At 50.9% G+C, this 18418-nt stretch overlaps 1 protein-coding gene across 1 annotated transcript in view; it reads left to right on the top strand.

Moving 5' to 3' along the window:
- LOC135184131 (sodium/hydrogen exchanger 2-like) overlaps positions 1-18418 on the top strand; it is a 40184-nt gene that overhangs the window by 9944 nt on the left and 11822 nt on the right. Inside the window, 5 exon segments of the mRNA XM_064159720.1 lie at positions 1045-1262; positions 5963-6159; positions 13993-14082; positions 16204-16274; positions 17872-18036. Coding sequence (XP_064015790.1) covers positions 1045-1262; positions 5963-6159; positions 13993-14082; positions 16204-16274; positions 17872-18036 — 741 coding nt within the window.

Raw genomic sequence — 18418 nt, 5'->3', positions numbered from 1 at the left:
TGGAGATGCTGGAGTGTGGCCAGAGCAGGGCCAGGAGGATGCTCAGAGGGCTGCAGCAGCTCTGCTGTGAGCACAGACTGAAAGAGTTGGGGCTGTGCAGGCTGGAGCAGAGGAGGCTCCCAGGTGACCTTCTTGTGGCCTTCCAGGATCTGAAGGGGAGCTACAAAAATCTGGGGAGGGACTTTTTAGGCTGTCAGGGAATGACAGGACTGGGGGGAATGGAGCAAAGCTGGAGGTGGGGAGAGTCAGGCTGGAGGTGAGGAGGAATTTGTTGCGCCTGAGAGTGGTGAGAGGCTGGAATGGGTTGCCCAGGGAGGTGGTTGAGGCCCCATGGCTGGAGGTGTTTAAGGCCAGGCTGGCTGAGGCTGTGTGCAGCCTGCTCTAGGGTAGGGTGTCCCTGGGCATGGCAGGGGGGTTGGAACTGGCTGCTCCTTGTGGTCCCTTCCAACCCTAATTGATTCTGTGACTCTATAATGTGGATTTCTGAGCCTGAGGCTCTTCAGCCTGGATGGTTAGAGTTTGGCAGAGTCAAAGAACTGAAAACTGTGTTGTGATAGGAAGTTTGGTCTAGTTAATTGTAGGTAGTGCAGTGTGTCTGTGGTAAATCACCCAGGTTGTAAGAGACCTCCAAGCTCAGCCAGTCCAACCTGGCACCCAGCCCTGGCCAAGCAACCAGACCATGGCACTAAGTGCCCCAGCCAGGCTTGGCTTCAACACCTCCAGCCATGGTGACTCCACCACCTCCCTGGGCAGCCCATTCCAATGACAATCACTCTTTCTGCCAACAACTTCCTCCTAAAGGAATAAGTAATGCATTGATAAAGCCTCCATAAATGCAGTAGATGGTGAATCATTTATCTGTTAAAAAGCAGATTCAAAGAGTCTGGTCAACCTATATAATATCTTATTGTCTTGGTGGTCCTCTTGTTCTTGCTGCAAGAAGTGAAGTGAGATGTCTGCAAACATCTGTATCTTTTTAATGACTAATGATGTATCTCTTTATGTGCTTCAGTTGCAAAACCTGTTTTGCTTCTGTCTTCTCAGCATCATTGCTTGTGCCATGGGCATGAAACGTTATGTGGAGGCCAACATCTCTCTGAAGTCTCACACCACAGTCAAATACTTCATGAAGATGTGGAGCAGTGTCAGCGACACCCTCATCTTCATCTTCCTTGGAGTTTCCACCATTGGAGAAAACCACGAGTGGAACTGGCCATACATTTGCTTCACTGTCATCTTCTGCCTCATTTGGAGAGCACTAGGTATGGGGAAATGGTGGATTTTGTGTATATGGACTGTACAGATGGGAGGGGAAATTGTGGTGCCATGGAAGGAGAGAATGCCCTCCTGCCCTCCTCCTCATCCCTTCCTGCTTGTGCTGTATTGTGTGGTGTCCCAGATGTGAATCGCAGAAGCATTCAGGCTGGCAAAGCCCCCTCAGGATCACCAAGTCCAACCTAGAACCCTGCTCTACAAGATTCACCTTATAGGCCATAGCCCTAAGCACCACATCCAAACCACCCTTACTCACATCCAGGGTGGGTGACTCCACCACCTGCCTGGGCAGCTCACTCCAGTCCCTGACCACTCTCTCTGCGAAAAACTTTCTCCTCATATCAATCACAGAATCAAGCAGGTTGGAAGAGACCTCCAAGCTCAGCCAGTCCAACCTAGCACCCAGCCCTAGACAACCCCCCAGACCACGGCACTAAGTGCCCCAGCCAGGCTTGGCTTCAACACCTCCAGGCACAGAGACTCCACCACCTCCCTGGGCAGCCCATTCCAATGCCAATCAGTCTCTCTGCCAACAACTTCCTAACAACATCCAGCCTAGACCTGCCCTGGCACAGTTTCAGACTCTGTCCCCTTGTTCTGTTGCTGCTTGCCTGGCAGAAGAGCCCAACCCCACCTGGCTACAATGTCCCTTCAGGGAGCTGCAGACAGCAATGAGGTCTGCCCTGAGCCTCCTCTTCTGCAGGCTGCACACCCCCAGCTCCCTCAGCCTCTCCTCACAGGGCTGTGCTCCAGGCCCCTCCCCAGCCTTGCTGCCCTTCTCTTAACACCTTCCAGCACCTCAACATCTCTCTTGAATTGAGGAGCTCAGAACTGGACACAGCACTCAAGGGGTGGCCTGACCAGTGCTGAGCACAGGGGCAGAATAACCTCCCCTGTCCTGCTGCCCACACTGCTCCTGAGCCAGCCCAGGATGCCATTGACTCTCCTGCCCACCTGGGCATACTGCTGGCTCTTCTTCAGCTACCATCTACCAGCACCCCCAGGTCCCTTTCTTCCTGGCTGCTCTCCAGCCACTCCTTGGAGGTGTTCAAGCCAAGCCTGGCTGGGGCACTTAATGCCATGATCTCGTTGATTGGACAGGGCTGGGTGATAGATTGGACTGGATGAGCTTGGAGATCTCTTCCAACCTGGTTGGTTCTGTTATTCCATTGCCTCTTCCAGTGTGCACTGCCACCCAAGTGGGTGCAGAGCCCCTACCTCATAGGTGGTTTTTTGTATGAACTCTGTCAGCAGCTCTGTCAGAGCACACTTCTTGTTTCGGCAAAGAACCTGGGCCTGAGATGCATTCAGCAAGATTTGTTTACAAATCACTGAGCCAAACTCCAATTTGATAGACACCTCCAGAAATTGCCTAAATAGGCTAGGCCATGATTAGCAAGAGAGCCCAGAAAGGGGGTTATTAGCTGGTAGCACATGCCAAGGTTTGTTTTAAGAGCTCCTTGCCATGAATGCCCTCAGAAACCTGCCTGCTGGTCACTCGTGGGCAAGTTCAAATGTTTCACTGGGATTGAGGGGGTTTGTCTTAAGTGCTGTGCTCAGATGAGAAGTTCTGAGTGAGTTTGACTTCTTTTTTAGCTCAAAAATGCTTCACTGGAAGACAGTAATGTTGCAGAAGCACACAGAGAATCCTCTGGCTCTCTGAACACAGCTCTTCTGCTGCAGCAAAGTGTTAGGGAAGGGCTCAGTGCTGCAGCCAGGAAAGAAACCTCCCTTTACAGCCTTGGATTAAATAGAGACACAGAAGGCAGAGCTGAAAACCATCTTGCATATCTGATCCCTTCTCTGCAGGCTGTAGGATGCAAGCTGGGCAGGGTGCTGCTCCTGGAACATTCCTGCTGTGGAGGTGGTGGTTGAGATTAGCCCCTGACCTGCTCAGACTCATCCAGCAGCTTGAGGCACTGCTCCAGAAATGGGAGGCACCCACAGAGTTTGCATGCAGGAATTGGGGACTTCAGGGCTGCCAGTGCTGGGTTAGGGTCTGAGTTGTCCTTTCCTGGACCTTTTCAGTGCTCTCAAGTGAGAAATGGTTCTGCTGAGGATTGGAATTAGTTTGATATGAGAGATAATCTAATAAGCAGGATGCATTCATTTCATGACAGCATCTCTGTTCTGCTGTTACCCAAGCACCAGAGAGGTTTTCTTCTACTCTTAAGGTTTATCTCCAGAATAAAATACATTCTGCACAGAATGATTAATGGCAGGAGCCTTCTTGGGGTAAATTGGCCATGAATTCATTTAGGGAGTGCTAATAAGAATTTATGAGGAAGGATGAAATGAAGACAAAGGCCAAGATACCAGTTCAAGAAAACTTTGTTCCTTTAAATCATCAACACTGCCTGAGCTTCATGGTAGCTGCAGCTGTGGTCTGAGATGTATTTTACTAATTGATTGATTTGTTTATACCTTGAAACCAAAGCAGTTCCCATCTGCTGGTCTGGGCACCTGCTCCACAGAGCTCTGGAGATGGGAAAGCTGTTGCAAGGATCATTTAGTTGAGTTCCCTGTTCCTGATCATCCCCAGCTTTTTGTTTCCTCCAGAGCAGTCTGATGTGAGGGAGCTGGGGGTGTGCAGCCTGCAGAAGAGGAGGCTCAGGGCAGACCTCATTGCTGGCTACAACTACCTGAAGGGAGGCTGTAGCCAGGTGGGGTTGGGCTCTTCTGCCAGGCAAGCAGCAACAGAACAAGGGGGGACAGTCTCAAGTTGTGGCAGGGGAGATCTAGGCTGGATGCTAGGAGGAAGTTGTTGGCAGAGAGAGTGATTGGCATTGGAATGGGCTGCCCAGGGAGGTGGTGGAGTTGCCATCCCCTGGAGGTGTTGAAGCCAAGCCTGGCTGGGGCACTTAGTGCCATGGTCTGGTTGACTGGCTAGGGCTGGGTGCTAGGTTGGGCTGGCTGAGCTTGGAAGTCTCTTCCAACCTGGTTGATTCTATGATTCTGTTTTCAGTTGCACCTGTCTGGGAGGGTGTTTGGTGATTTATTTTCCCAAACACCCTTCAGACAAGCAGTGGTGGTATGGCTGCAGCTAATTCTTAGCTGAAGTCAGTCCCAGTCTGTGCCATCAGCTCTCACCATTGTCATTAATCTTCAGCAAACAGCATGTTTATCTTATCTGGTGATATTAAGATCAGAGCCTGCTGATTTAAGGCCTGGCTTCTTGTACCTTTCTGCATCTGCTTATGTATTTGCAGCTAATAAATTCCTGTGAATTTGACTGTAAATGACTATAAATTACATCAATGGCTGCGTCACCTCACCTAGTCTTAAATTCATGCAGCATAAATCTTTGAGTGAGTGATTTGTGAAGAAGCACCATTAGCACAGGCAGAATGCAGCTGCTGCGTGGGGACTGTGGGAAACTGGAGGGTGGCTCATGGCTAAGTTGTTGCTGATGGTTTCCCTCAAGAGCATTTATAATCCAAGCTGCTCACTCTTTAGTTGTCACCAGTTAGAACAAAGCAATTGATATTTCAGTGCAGTTCATAGAATCATAGAATCAGGGAGGTTGGAAGAGACCTCTAAGCTCATCCAGGCCAACCTAGCACCCAGCCCTGTCCAGTCAACCAGACCATGGCACTAAGTGCCCCAGCCAGGCTTGGCTGCAACACCTCCAGGCACAGTGACTCCACCACTTCCCTGGGCAGCCCATTCCAATGCCAATCACTCTCTCTAGCAAGAACAGTTGATTGGCCAGGGCTGGTTGCTAGGTTGGACTGGATGAGCTTGGAGGTCTCTTCCAACCTGGCTGTATCTATGATAACATCCAGCCTAGACTTCCCCTGGCACAATTTGGGACTGTGTCCCCTTCTTCTGTTGCTGGGTGCCTGGCAGCAGAGCCCAACCCCACCTGGCTACAGCCTCCCTTCAGGTAGTTGTAGCCAGCAATGAGCTCTGCCCTGAGCCTCCTCTGCTGCAGGCTGCACACCCCCAGCTCCCTCAGCCTCTCCTCACAGGGCTGTGCTCCAGGCCTCTCACCAGCTTTGTTGCCCTTCTCTGGACACATCCCAGGACCTGAACATCTCTCTTGAATGGAGAGGCAGGAATTGGGCTCTGTGTCATTACAAGAGTACAATTTCATCTGGCAGGTGACCATGGAGTCCCTAGAAGCTTTAACTGCCATCAAAATAAAAGTGTTCCTGCACCCCATGTTCCAGTGCTTGTTGGTTGTCCTGCACTGAGCTGATGCTTAACACTGAGTCGTCAGGTGGAGGTTATGCTCTGAGCATCCCTGGGCAGGGGAGCAGGATGACACTAAAACTCCCCTGCAGGGTTCAGAGCCCTTCAGAAAGCCTCTCCTTTGTTTCTAAGCTGGACTGTGACAAGCACAAGGCTGAGTTAACAGAAAACAAGAGAATTTGCTACCTAAAATTTCAATCCTGCAGCCCCCTGGAGCTGTGGCCAGTTGGTGGTGTTTATAATCCCCCAAAGCTGAAACATACTGAGGCTTGGCTTTGATTTGGGCAAAACAAATGTGAAGCTGTTGGAGCAGGCTGAGAGAAAAGCCCTTCTCCAGTGGCATGTTGGGAATACAGCACCTTGGGCCCTGACCAATTCCTCATGATTGGTGTTCAGTATAACATATCAAGGTTATGAATTTTATCTAGTTGCCTTTTTCGTTGTTGTTGATGCTGTTGTTTGATGTGGTCCTATCTTCTTTTCTGCTTTCCAGGGGTCCTGGTGCTGACTTTCTTTGTGAACAGGTTTCATGTGAACACCATCACTGGCAAAGACCAATTCATTATAGCCTATGGGGGTCTCCGAGGAGCCATTTGCTTCTCTTTGGTTTTCTTGCTCCCTGACTTCCACAGGAAGAAGCTCTTCATCGCAGCAACAACTGTTGTCATCCTCTTCACTGTGTTCATACAGGTAAAAACAGTCTCAGTATCACCATATCTTTAGCAGGTGTATGGAGTGAGCATGATAATTTTTCCCTCCCTCCAAATCATAGAGTTTTTAGACTGGAAAATGATCTTTAAGATCATTGAGGCCAATCATTAACCCAACCCTACCAAGCTCACCACTAAGCAATCTCCCTAAGGAGCATGTCTAGGTCTCTTTTAAATGTCTTTAGGAATGATGGCTCCACCACTGCCCTGGGCTTGGCATTTCTTTCAGGGAAGAAGTTTTCTCTAATATTCAACCTGGTACAATTTGAGGCCATTTCCTCTCATCCTATCACTTGTTGCTTGAGAGAAGAGACCAACCTCCATTTGGCTCCAGCATCCTTTCAGGGAGATGTAGAGAGTGAGAAGGGGGACGTCTAGGCTGGATGCTAGGAGGAAGTTGTTGGCAGAGAGAGTGATTGGCATTGGAATGGGCTGCCCAGGGAGGTGGTGGAGTCACTGTGCCTCGAGGTGTTGAAGCCAAGCCTGGCTGGGGCACTTAGTGCCATGGTCTGGTTGATTGGCCAGGGCTGGGTGCTAGGTTGGACTGGATGAGCTTGGAGGTCTCTTCCCACCTGGTTAATTCTATGATTCTGTGATCCCATCCCTAGGGTGGTAAGGCATAGAAGGGTTTAATATTATTACTGCAGGAGGCAGGAGATGTGAGAATGTGTCACAGGCTCATGAGGCTGTGACTAGCAGCTGTTGACTTGCAATATGTGCTGTAGTGTTTGCCATGGTACCTTGGCCCATCTTTGATCTGATCCATCCATAACTGGGATAGCACAGGTAAAAATTGCCCAGAGTGCTACTGGCAAAGGTTTCTTCTCTGAAGCAGTGCTTTTATGTGTCCTATATGAGAGCAAAGTCTGGTATAGGTGTTCCTGCTCTGACAGGGGGGTTGGACTAGATGATCTTTCAAGGTCCCTTCCATCTCCCAACGTTCTGATTCTGTGAACAAAGCCAACACAAAGCAACTTGTGCTGTTTGAGCAGGGCAAGAACCTCTTGTAGGCCTTGTTATGAAATGAAATGCTACCTGAGACCTGCAGTAATGGAGGTCACTTTTACTGATCCCATAGTTGAGGAGATGGAAGGTACTGGAGATATCCCAAAGGCTGGGACCATAGGCAGCAAGAATTTAAAGAGTTTTGTAGTTGCTTGTCTCAGTTTTGGTAGCTCACAAGTGGGGCAATTTAAAGGGATCTAATTTAGCAGGAAATGCTTTTCACACAGTCTGAGAATGAGTTCCAGTTCAGTGGTGCACCCAGCAGCTGGAGCACCCCCAGGCATTAGCTGTCCATCAAAACACTTTGCACGGCTGCCTGAGACGTTGCCACATCCGCGCAGCAGAGCAGCTGCAGCTGCTTTGTGATGGTGCAGCAGGAAGGGCATTGCTTTGGTGCTTCCACTGGGAAAAAAAGTGGGGTGTGCTACTTGTTGTACATCAAGGAAAAGCAGTAAAAGAAGCCCTGGCACATTTGATGGACTTGCTTCTAATTTTTCTTTCATAACTGATGCCTAAGCCCTGTTGCTACCTGCTTTCTCTTTTTGCCCTAGGGATTCTGGGCTTGTTTCTAGGTGCTCTGAGATGTTTAGTTTATTGTTGAAAGCACAAATGTGCTTCTATTGTTAATAATAATGCATTACTAATAAATTATAGTTAATAAATTATTATAATTATTATTACTATTATTATTATTATTCACCATGAAGGTGGTAAGACCCTGGAATGGGTTGCCCAGGGAGGTGGTGCTTCCAGATGTTTAAATCCAGGCTGGATGAGTCTCTGGCCAGCCTGATCCAGTGTGAGGTGTCCCTGCCCAGGGCAGTAAAAAAGTCCTGGCATATTTGATTGGTTTGCTTCTCATTTGTCTTTTATAGCTGTTCCCTAAGCCCTTTTGCTGCCTGCTTTCTCTTTCTGCCCTATGGTTCTTTCTAACTGAGATATTTAGTTTATTGTTGAAAGCACAAATGTGGTGTTGTTGTTATTATTATTTATTATTATCATAAAATCAAGCAGATTGGAAGAGAGCTCCAAGCTCATACAGCCCAACCTAGCACCCAGCCCTGTCCAATCAACCAGACCATGGCACTAAGTGCCCCAGCCAGGCTTTGCTTGAACACCTCCAGGGATGATGACTCCACCACCTCCATGAGCAGCCCATTCCAATTATTACTGTTATTCCTATTATTATTATCATTATTATTATTATTAGTAGTATTCCCCATGAGGGTGGTGTGACCTTGGAAGGGGTTGCCCAGGGAGGTGGTGGAAGTCCCATCCCTGGAGGCATTTAAAGCCAGGCTGGATGAAGCTCTAGGCAGCCTGATCTAGTGTGAGGTGTCCCTGCCCATGGCAGGGAGGTTGGAACTAGCTGATCCTTGAGGTCCCTTCCAACCTTGACTGCTTCTATTGGTATGATTATGATTGCTGTTGTTGTTATCATCATTATTATTATAGTTATTACTGTTATCATTACTACTACTATTATTATTATTATTTGTTTGTTTGTGGTTTTTTGCTTATTTATTTTAGGAGGCTGATTTCCACTGTCAGTCTTTTTTTTTGGGCTTTTTCCACTGTGAGTCCCTTTTGTTTTTAGGCCCCATCCTGTAGAAGAAGGGCTGCAGGCTGTGTCTGAGAAGCAATGAGAAGGGTAGGGCTTGCAGGGGAGATCTTACTGTGACATTTCTGTATTTCAAGGGCTCTGTAAGAAAGATGTGGAGAATCTCTTCAGCAGCATCTACTACAACAGGACAAGAGTGATGGCTCTGAGCTACACAGGGGGAGATTTAGATTAGATCTAAAGAAAATTTTCACACTGAGGATGGTGACAGTGACCAAGATTGACCAGAGAGGTGGTAGAAACCCCATCTCTGCAACCATTCTGGGTCAGGCTGTTGGGAGTACCTGAAGGGAGAAGAGGAGGCTCATTGCTGGCTACAACTACCTGAAGGGAGGCTGTAGCCAGGTGGGGTTGGTCTCTTCTGCCAGGCAACCAGCAACAGAAGAAGGGGACACAGTCTGAAGCTGTGCCAGGGGAGGTCTAGGCTGGATGTTAGGAGGAAGTTGTTGTCAGAGAGAGTGATTGGCATTGGAATGGGCTGCCCAGGGAGGTGGTGGAGTTGTTGTGCCTGGAGGTGTTGAAGGCAAGCCTGGCTGGGGCACTTAGTGCCATGGTCTGGTTGCTTGGCCAGGGCTGGGTGCTAGGTTGGGCTGGCTGAGCTTGGAGCTGCCTTCCAGCCTGGTTGATTCTGTGACTTCCAGCAACCTGATCTATTTAAAGATGTCCCTGCTGATTGCAGGAGGTTTGCACTGGATGACCTTGAAAGGTCCCTTCCAACCCAACCGATTCCTCCTCTGTAGTTTGGGCTGCTCCTGGAGGTGCCACATCTGCCTCCTGCCCACGGCTGCGCAGCTAGCAAGGAGCCAGGCAGCTCAGCCTGCCGCTGGGGCCGCGGCAGAACCTGGCGCATCTGTTGCTGTCCCCTGCCGGCGTGTGCCGGAGAGAGGTCTCTGCCGTGCGGCACAGGGAGGGCTGTGAGCAGCGCAGCTCGGGAGGCGCAGGCAGCTCTCGGCATGGCTCTGACATCTAGCGGCAAAACCACTGCCGCAGCCTGCCCTGCCGCAGAGCTTGGGCCTGCCTCTCCCTGCGCTCCTCGGGCCGGCGGCAGGCTGCTGCTGGGGGCTCTCTGAGGGACCCTTTGCTTTCGGCTGCGAGCGGTGTCACGCCCGCAGGGGCATGTGGAGGGCAAACAGGGGTTGCAGGGCGGGCCAGGCTGCCTGCTGCGGTGCTCTCACAAAGGGCTGAGTGCATCTCCACAGGACTGGAGCAAGTGGGAGAGGAGCCTGGGTGTGATGCTGTGGGGAAAAGAATCACAGCAGCCTAGAACCAGCCAGGTTGGAGGAGACCTCCAAGCTCAGCCAGCCCAACCTAGCACCCAGCCCTGGCCAAGCAACCAGACCATGGCACTAAGTGCCCCAGCCAGGCTTGGCTTCAACACCTCCAGGCACGGCCACTCCACCACCTCCCTGGGCAGCCCATTCCAATGCCAATCACTCTCTCTGACAACAACTTCCTCCTCACATCCAGCCTAGACCTGCCCTGGCACAACTTCAGACTCTGTCCCCTTGTTCTGTTGCTGCTTGCCTGGCAGCAGAGCCCAACCCCACCTGGCTACAGCCTCCCTTCAGGTAGTTGTAGGCAGCAATGAGCTCTGCCCTGAGCCTCCTCTGCTGCAGGCTGCACACCCCCAGCTCCCTCAGCCTCTCCTCACAGGGCTCTGCTCCAGGCCTCTCCCCAGCTTTGCTGCCCTTCTCTGGACATGTTCCAGTATCTCAACATCTCTCTTGAATTGAGTGGCCCAGAAATGGATCCCTGAGAGCTCCTGCTGAAGGGTTTGAGTTCCACGTGGAGCTGCTGACCTGGTGCTGTCCTCGTGCTGCCCTCAGATGGAGGGAGCAGAGCAGCTGCTGGGGCTCTGGGAGATGGTGAGCCATGGTGACAGCTACTGAGTGGCCTCACAACTGAGCATCACCCCTCAAGATCATATTCCTTTCACTTGGCCTCCCTGAACCTCTTAGGGCAATGTGAAGCATTGGAGTTGACTCTCTGCTTCCTTATGTCCACCTAATCCACATCAGAAGGTGCAGAAGTGGTCAACAAGTGAGACATGCTGATGGTCTGGGAGCTGAGACCCCTGGACAGCTGGACTGCAGGTGTGTTGGAGACTGAAAGGAGGGAGCAGGGGCCGGGGTAGGGAGCTCATGCTTAGGTGGAGCCTGCCGAGTTTTAAGATGCAAATGTGGGTCAGAAACTGAAAAGCTCCGGTCACTGGGCACGTCTGCTCACGCAGAGATGCCCCTGAGGCTCAGACAAAGGTTGCTCTAAGGCATCAGCTCCATTCTCTGAGGCTTCGGGAAATCCTGCCCGGGAGTGGGAAAAGGGCTTTTGTGGCAGCTCAAAGCTCAACTGGTGATGTCAGCCCCGTGCAAAAGGCTGGGAGTGAAACAGGGTCCCCGCTGGGTAGGTGTCGGCAGGGCGACCCCTTGAGCTTCAGCTGCTTAGATGGAGCACAGCATCTCTGCAGACAGACTTTGCTCGGGCTCCAGGTACCTGCAGTACTGTGGAGCTGAGGCCACTGCTGGAACAGGAGCAGAGGAAGCAGTAAACTTGCTTAAAAAGCTAAACCAGAAAGGCTTTGCTGCAGCTCAGCACAGAAAACACAGATGAATACAACAGAACAGCTGCCAAGGTGAACCTTCAGAAACCTGCAGAGTCACTCAGAGGATGCTTTGGGTTGGAAGATGCCTTTAAGGACTTTAGGTGGGTGGAGGAGCATCACAGGGGCCCTTTGTGTGCATTGTGCAGTGACAGGTGGCCTAAAGTCACAGAATGGCTCAGGTTGGAAGGGGTAGGGGGCTTGGAACTAGGTGACCCTTGTGGTCCCTTCCAACCAGGGCTGATGCTGTGATTCTATGATCATCTACTCCAATCTCCCCCTGCCATGGACAGGGACACATCTCAACCTGGCTTTGAATGTCCCTGGGGAAGAGGCATCCACAACATCTCTGGGCAACCTGCTCCAGAGTCTTACCAGCCTCATACTGACAAACTTAAGCTCCAGTCTAACCCTGCTCTCCTTCAGCTTCAAACCATTTCCTCTTGTCCTGTCTCCAGACACCCTTATGAAAAGTCCCTCTGCAGCCTTCCTGTAGGATCCCTGCTGGTACTGGAAGGCAGCTCCAAGGTGCCTCCAGGGTCTTCTCTTCTCCAGGCTGAACACCCCCAGCTCCCTCAGCCTATCCTCATAGCAGAGGTGTTCCAGCCCGTAGATCACGTTTGTGGCTCTCCTTTGGACCCACTTCAGCATCTCTGTGTCCTCCTTATGCAGGGGACACCAGACCTGGATGCAGTATTGGAGGTGAGGTCTCAGCAGAGCAGAGTCAAGGGGCACAATCCCTTCTCTTTCCCTGCTGGCCACACTCCTCTGAATGCAGCCTGGGATACAATTTGCCTTCTGGGCTGCGTGAGTGCACTGCTGCCTCATGACACACAGGATTCCCAAGGCCAGGAAGGGCTGGAGTAACTCAGACATTTCTGCTCTCAGAACTCCAGAATTCCACTTTAAAATGAAAACAAATGCAGCTGCTCAGCCAGTGGAGGCAAGGGCCCAAGCTGCTTCATTTCTGTGGTCCCTGTGATTTCTGAATCTGTGAGTGTTCTGTTAGCTGCTCCGAGCAGTGGTGCAGGTTTTTATTGCTATTAGCTATTAATGTGACACATTAATTGTTTCTGCAATTAAAAATGTGTCCAGCTTCCCTCCTTGCCAGTGTTTCTGACATTCAGAAGTCATAAACATCAACCACTCCAGCATCTTTGCTGTAAACATGCCCTAGGAAAGTCGTTTCATACAGAAGCCAAGCTCAGAAATGCACCGCAGCAGCACTTTAGAAGTTGTCTTGTGAGGCTTAGAGGACATGAAAATCCTTCCCTTGCCCCTTCCCACCAGGTGGGTACTCTGATTTGTGATCTTAGCCATCTACTGGCCAGCAAAGATTGCTGGAGTCATGATCTGTGGCACAGAAACCTCGAGAAGTTAGCAGCAAGGGTTGTGCTGGGGAGTCTCAAGGACTGTCACCATTTCAGGCATTTGAACTTTGAAAGTTTCAAGCCCTTTTGCATCTGATAAGAGACAAGCAAGAGTAAGCCACAGGCTTGACCTTGCAGTTACTGGTTGACTCTTTGTGATCTTTGAGATAGCAGATGAGGAGAGTGCTGGGCCTGATCCTGTTCAGTATTTTTATTGGTGGTCTGGACCAGGGGATTGAGTCCAGCATCAGTAAGTTTGCAGATGACACCAAGCTAGGAGCAGCTGTGAAGCTGTTGGAGGGTAGGAGAGTCCTGCAGAGTGACCTGGATGGGTGGGCAGAGGTCAATGGGATGAGACTGAACAAAGCCAAGTGCAGGGTTCTACACTTTGGGCACAACAACCCCAAACAGTGCAACAGGGTGGACACAGAGTGGCTGGAGAGCAGCCAGGCAGAGAGGGACCTGGGGGTGCTGGGAGAGAGTAGCTGAAGATGAGGCAGCAGAGCCAATGGCATCCTGGGCTGGCTCAGGAGCAGTGTGGCCAGCAGGACAAGGGAGGTTCTTCTGCCCCTGTGCTCAGCACTCACCTTGAGTGCTGTGTCCAGTTCAGGGCTCCTCAAGTCAAGAGAGATGCTGAGGTGCTGGAAGGTGTTTGGAGAAGGGCAGCAAAGCTGGGGAGGGTCCTGGAGCACAGCCCTGTGAGGAGAGGCTGAGGGAGCTGGGGGTGTGCAGCCTGCAGCAGAGGAGGCTCAGGGCAGAGCTCATTGCTGGCTACAACTACCTGAAGGGAGGCTGTAGCCAGGTGGGGTTGGGCTCTGCTGCCAGGCAAGCAGCAACAGAAGAAGGGGACACAGTGCGAAGTTGTGGCAGGAGAGGTCTAGGCTGGATGTTAGGAGGCAGTTCCTGGCAGAGAGAGTGATTGGCATTGGAATGGGCTGCCCAGGGAGGTGGTGGAGTCGTCGTGCTTGGAGGTGTTGAAGCCAAGCCTGGCTGGGGCACTTAGTGCCATGGTCTGGTTGCGTGGCCAGGGCTGGGTGCTAGGTTGGACTGGATGAGCTTGGAGGTCTCTTCCAACCTGCTTGATTCTGTGATTTTGGTGGCTCTGCACTGGATTCTCTCAAGCAGCTCCCTGTCCTTCTTGAGCTGGGGGGCCCAGAGCTGGGCCAGAACTTCACTGGGTGTGAAGAAAGGCTGAGTTTTGTCTCTGTGCTTGTGCTGCAGGGCATGACCATCCGTCCTCTCGTTGACCTGTTGGCTGTCAAGAGGAAAAGAGAGAGTGCTCCAACAGTGGGAGAGCAGATCCACATCCGGGTAAGTGGTGCCTCAGTCAGCATACACAGCCAGGGCAGTCCAGTAAGCTCCAGTGTGGAGCTGTGGCTTCCCATCTTTTGTGTTTGCATCCACTATGGAGCTGTGGCTTCCCATCTTTTGTGTCTGCATCCAGTGTGGAGCTGTGGCTTCCCATCTTTTGTGTCTGCATCCAGTGTGGAGCTGTGGCTTCCCATCTTTGGTGTCTGCATCCAGTGTGGAGCTGTGGCTTCCCATCTTTGGTGTCTGCATCCAGTGTGGAGCTGTGGCTTCCCATCTTTGGTGTCTGCATCCAGTGTGGAGCTGTGGCTTCCCATCTTTTGTGTTTGCATCCAGTGTGGAGCTGTGGCTTCCCATCTTTTGTGTTTGCATCCAGTGTGGAGCTGTGGCTTCCCATCTTTTGTGTCTGCATCCAGTGTGGAGCTGTGGCTTCCCATCTTTGGTGTCTGCATCCAGTGTGGAGCTGTGGCTTCCCATCTTTTGTGTTTGCATCCAGTGTGGAGCTGTGGCTTCCCATCTTTTGTGTTTGCATCCAGTATGGAGCTGTGGCTTCCCATCTTTTGTGTCTGCATCCAGTGTGGAGCTGTGGCTTCCCATCTTTTGTGTCTGCATCCAGTGTGGAGCTGTGGCTTCCCATCTTTGGTGTCTGCATCCAGTGTGGAGCTGTGGCTTCCCATCTTTGGTGTCTGCATCCAGTGTGGAGCTGTGGCTTCCCATCTTTGGTGTCTGCATCCAGTGTGGAGCTGTGGCTTCCCATCTTTGGTGTCTGCATCCAGTGTGGAGCTGTGGCTTCCCATCTTTTGTGTCTGCATCCAGTGTGGAGCTGTGGCTTCCCATCTTTTGTGTCTGCATCCAGTGTGGAGCTGTGGCTTCCCATCTGACTGTTTATGCCCAGTCACATTTCTGTGGGTATGGCTCCTTCAGGAATAATTTTGTCATCATTTTTGGGTAGCTGGAAATGAAGACATTAGGTCTGAGGACATTTATAGAAGCTGTTTGGCATCCTCACAATTAGGTTGTATTACAGGGCTTTGTCTGAGGTTAACGGAGGGGTTCAATAGGCTGAAGAGGCTTTTCCTGTCGTGAACAGAGGAGACTTTCTTCTTTTGTTAGGTTGTGAATAGTAAATCATCTCTGGAAACGTGTTTATTAGGAGATGTGAGCTGAAAATGGCCGTGTACCAATTAAGTTAAGTAGAGAAGGTAACAATGCAGATGGTTGGAAATCAGGGAGGCAGAAGCCAGAAGCAGCTTTCTTCCTGAAATTAATTTCTCCATTCAGGTAGTCAGGATGCTCTTGCTCACAAGAGTGATGGGCAGTGGTAGGAGTGGGGCTCATTTGCTGGTCCTCGGACCATACAGCTGCTAGCAGCAATGTGGGGACTCTAAACCTGTACCAGGCTGAACCACTCTGACATTTTTCTGTCTTTGACCTCACACAAATTAATTATTATGAGAATCAGAGCTGGAGGAGGCTCTGGGGACATTGGTAGCTAAGCCTGGAGGGGGCAGTGACCCAGAGCAGAGCTTTCTCCCAGTTAGAGATGTCAGGAGGAGGAAAAACAAATGGGAAAATTGGGGTTTTAACTTCTAGGTGGGAAAAAAAAGCAACATGCCTGGCACTTTGAACGTGGTGTTAACCAGTAGGAGTGTTTTGGCATGAGGCATAATATGGCCAATGATTTAATTCAGTGGGAAGTGTCTGGGGGAAGGCAGCATTCATTATTCAAGTCAAAACATGATTTATGTGTTATCTGCATCTCTGTCCTGAAGATACTGATCTCCTGGGACAAGTTGTCCTACTTATCAAGGCCCAATATGCAGGACATGAGCCCTGCTGTACCTATCCTAAAGAGCGGATTTGCCTCCCTCGGTGCTTATCCTTTGCTTGTGCAGACCTGAAAGCAAACAGCCAAACTAGTTATTATGCTCCAGAACCAAGGGATACACGTGGGTGCCTGGATGGGGAATTGGCCTGACATCCCCTTCCCTTGTTTTCTGGAGCTCTGTGGTGAGCTGAAAGCCTCTCCAGTTTCCTCAGCTGCCTTTTGATGTTTGTTGCCTGAGTTCATCCCACATGCAACACGTGCAACCGGTGTATAGCAAAATCCTCTCTTCTGTTTAGTTCTTGGATCATTTGCTGGCTGGCATTGAAGATATATCTGGACACTGGGGACAGTATTACTGGAAAGACAAGTAAGGATTTGCCAAAGCACACCTGTGTACATGTGTAGAAAAAGAATGAGGCTGGTTTATGTTCCCTGAGCTTCCAGCGTGGGCAGCTGAGCCCTGTCCATCCTTGTGGCACAAGGCGGGTGACAGAGGGGCAGCTTTTCCTGTCCAAGGTGAGGCCAAGTTCTTGGGGCACTTCCCTGCTGCAGGTCCCATGTTGTACTTCACCCTGAAAGGACTCCTTTCTTCTCTCCTTCTTGTCCAAAGAAATCTGCTGGAAGTGCAAGGTGCATGACAGCACAACACAGCTGCTGTGGCTTCAGCCTGTCCCTAGCTGGCCAGCTGGGAGCTGAGGACCCCAACTCAGGGTGGGCACAAGTAGCAGGACAATATGAGCTTACAGCACTCAGATGGGCAGCCACTTGTAGACTGAAATATTATAGAGGATTTAGCTTGGAGAGGAGGAGACTAAGGAGTGACCTCAGCTGTGTTTAGAAATATGGGCAGGGTGAGTGGCAGGAGGCTGGAGCCAGCCTCTTCTTGGTGATGCCCAGTGACAGGACAAGGGGCAATGGGTGGAAGCTGAGACATAGGAAGTTCCATGTGGACCTGAGGAAGAATTTTTTCCCTGTGAGGGTGACAGAGCCCTGGCACAGGCTGCCATGGGGAGTTGTGGAGTCTCCCTCTCTGGAGATATTCAACAATCATCTGAGTGCATTCCAGTGTGATCTGCTTTGGGTGATCCTGCTCTGGCAGGGGGGCTGGACCAGATGATCTTTCAAGGTCCCTTCCAGCCCCTGACATTCTGTGATTCTGATTTCTGCAGGTTTCTGTAGCAAAGTGCTCAGTTCTCATGAAGCTCAGGTGGATTGTACACGTAAGGGAGTGTTTGAAGCACGAGTAACATCAAATACACAAGTAGCTCTCTACCAGGGTTAATCCCTTGGCTGTGCAGGCACAGATGCAGCTAGCTTCCTGGTAAAGACTCTGGTTCATACAGCTGGCAGGGACTTTCTTAGGAATTCCAGTGCTTGAAAGTGCCACTAGAGGGTATGGGAATCACTGCTTTTAAGGGTTGTCCTGGTTCCTTGTGAGGAGGCTTGTGAATGGCCACCAGCAGCCGAACTTGAGTGGCAGGATCTGATACCAGCTAGACCCTTTCCAAAGGTCGTGCTGCATTGGAGCAGAAAGCAAGAGGAGATGGATCAAAAGGGAGTCTGGAAATGACATCCCTTAGGGATACTGCATGTACTTTTAGCATGGTCAGTACTCACCATGATAAATTGGGCACTTTAGGGAGTTTTTATTGTATCTGGCACAGTTTTAACATCTTAGTTCATGCATTGTAATGCAGAAATCGTTGGGGACTGACCTGCAGGACCATTAGCTTCTGGAAAGAAGGTAATGGAATACAACAGGATAGAGTAAGGGGCTCTGAGCAACATGCTGTAGTTGCAGATGTCTCTGCTGACTGCAGGGGGGGTTGGGCTGTATGACCTTTAAAGGTCCCTTCCAGCCCAAACCATTCTGTGCTTCTCTGAACCTGCTGGCTTGTTCAGCAGCTCTGGTTTGGTACTGGGGAGCAGCAGGAGGAGGCTAAGCCCATCTTGTTCTCCAACAGGTTAGAATATTTCAACAGCAAGTACCTGCAGAAGATGCTGCTGCGCGAGTACGACCAGCCCAAGTCCAGCATCGTGCTGCTCTACGAGAAGCTGGAGCGGAAGCATGCCATCGAGCTGGCAGAGGCAGGGCAGCTGGGCCATGCCCCACCACACCCAGCCTTGCTGTAAGTGCCCCCCTTCCCAGCACTGCCCCCAGCCTTCCCACTGCTGAGTTGGCCTCTCTTCTAGGCCATGTGGGAGAGGGAGACACCAGGCTTACACCAACGTGATGCGTAATGGTCAATCTGTTTATTGAAGCTAAACCTGTATCCAATATATAACTCCACTTATATCATGGAGTTTGGTACAGGGGCCTGTACTTTGATAGGCTTACACAGGCAGAGTTGGGCTGTCCACCCACACAGAGGCAGACCTGACCAACTACCCCTCTTAATCCCCCTTTGCAGCAGCTTAGCCACAACATTGCTTGCTCCCAGGGCTGACCAGCCTACCCTCCACACACAGCTCAGCTACAGATAGCAGCTTCTCTGCCAGCCTCCAAGGGCC

Source organism: Pogoniulus pusillus, chromosome 19 (assembly GCF_015220805.1).
Source record: "Pogoniulus pusillus isolate bPogPus1 chromosome 19, bPogPus1.pri, whole genome shotgun sequence".
Taxonomy (NCBI): domain Eukaryota; kingdom Metazoa; phylum Chordata; class Aves; order Piciformes; family Lybiidae; genus Pogoniulus; species Pogoniulus pusillus.
The sequence above is the reverse complement of the archived record's forward strand: the minus strand, read 5'-3'. Positions and strand labels throughout refer to the sequence as shown.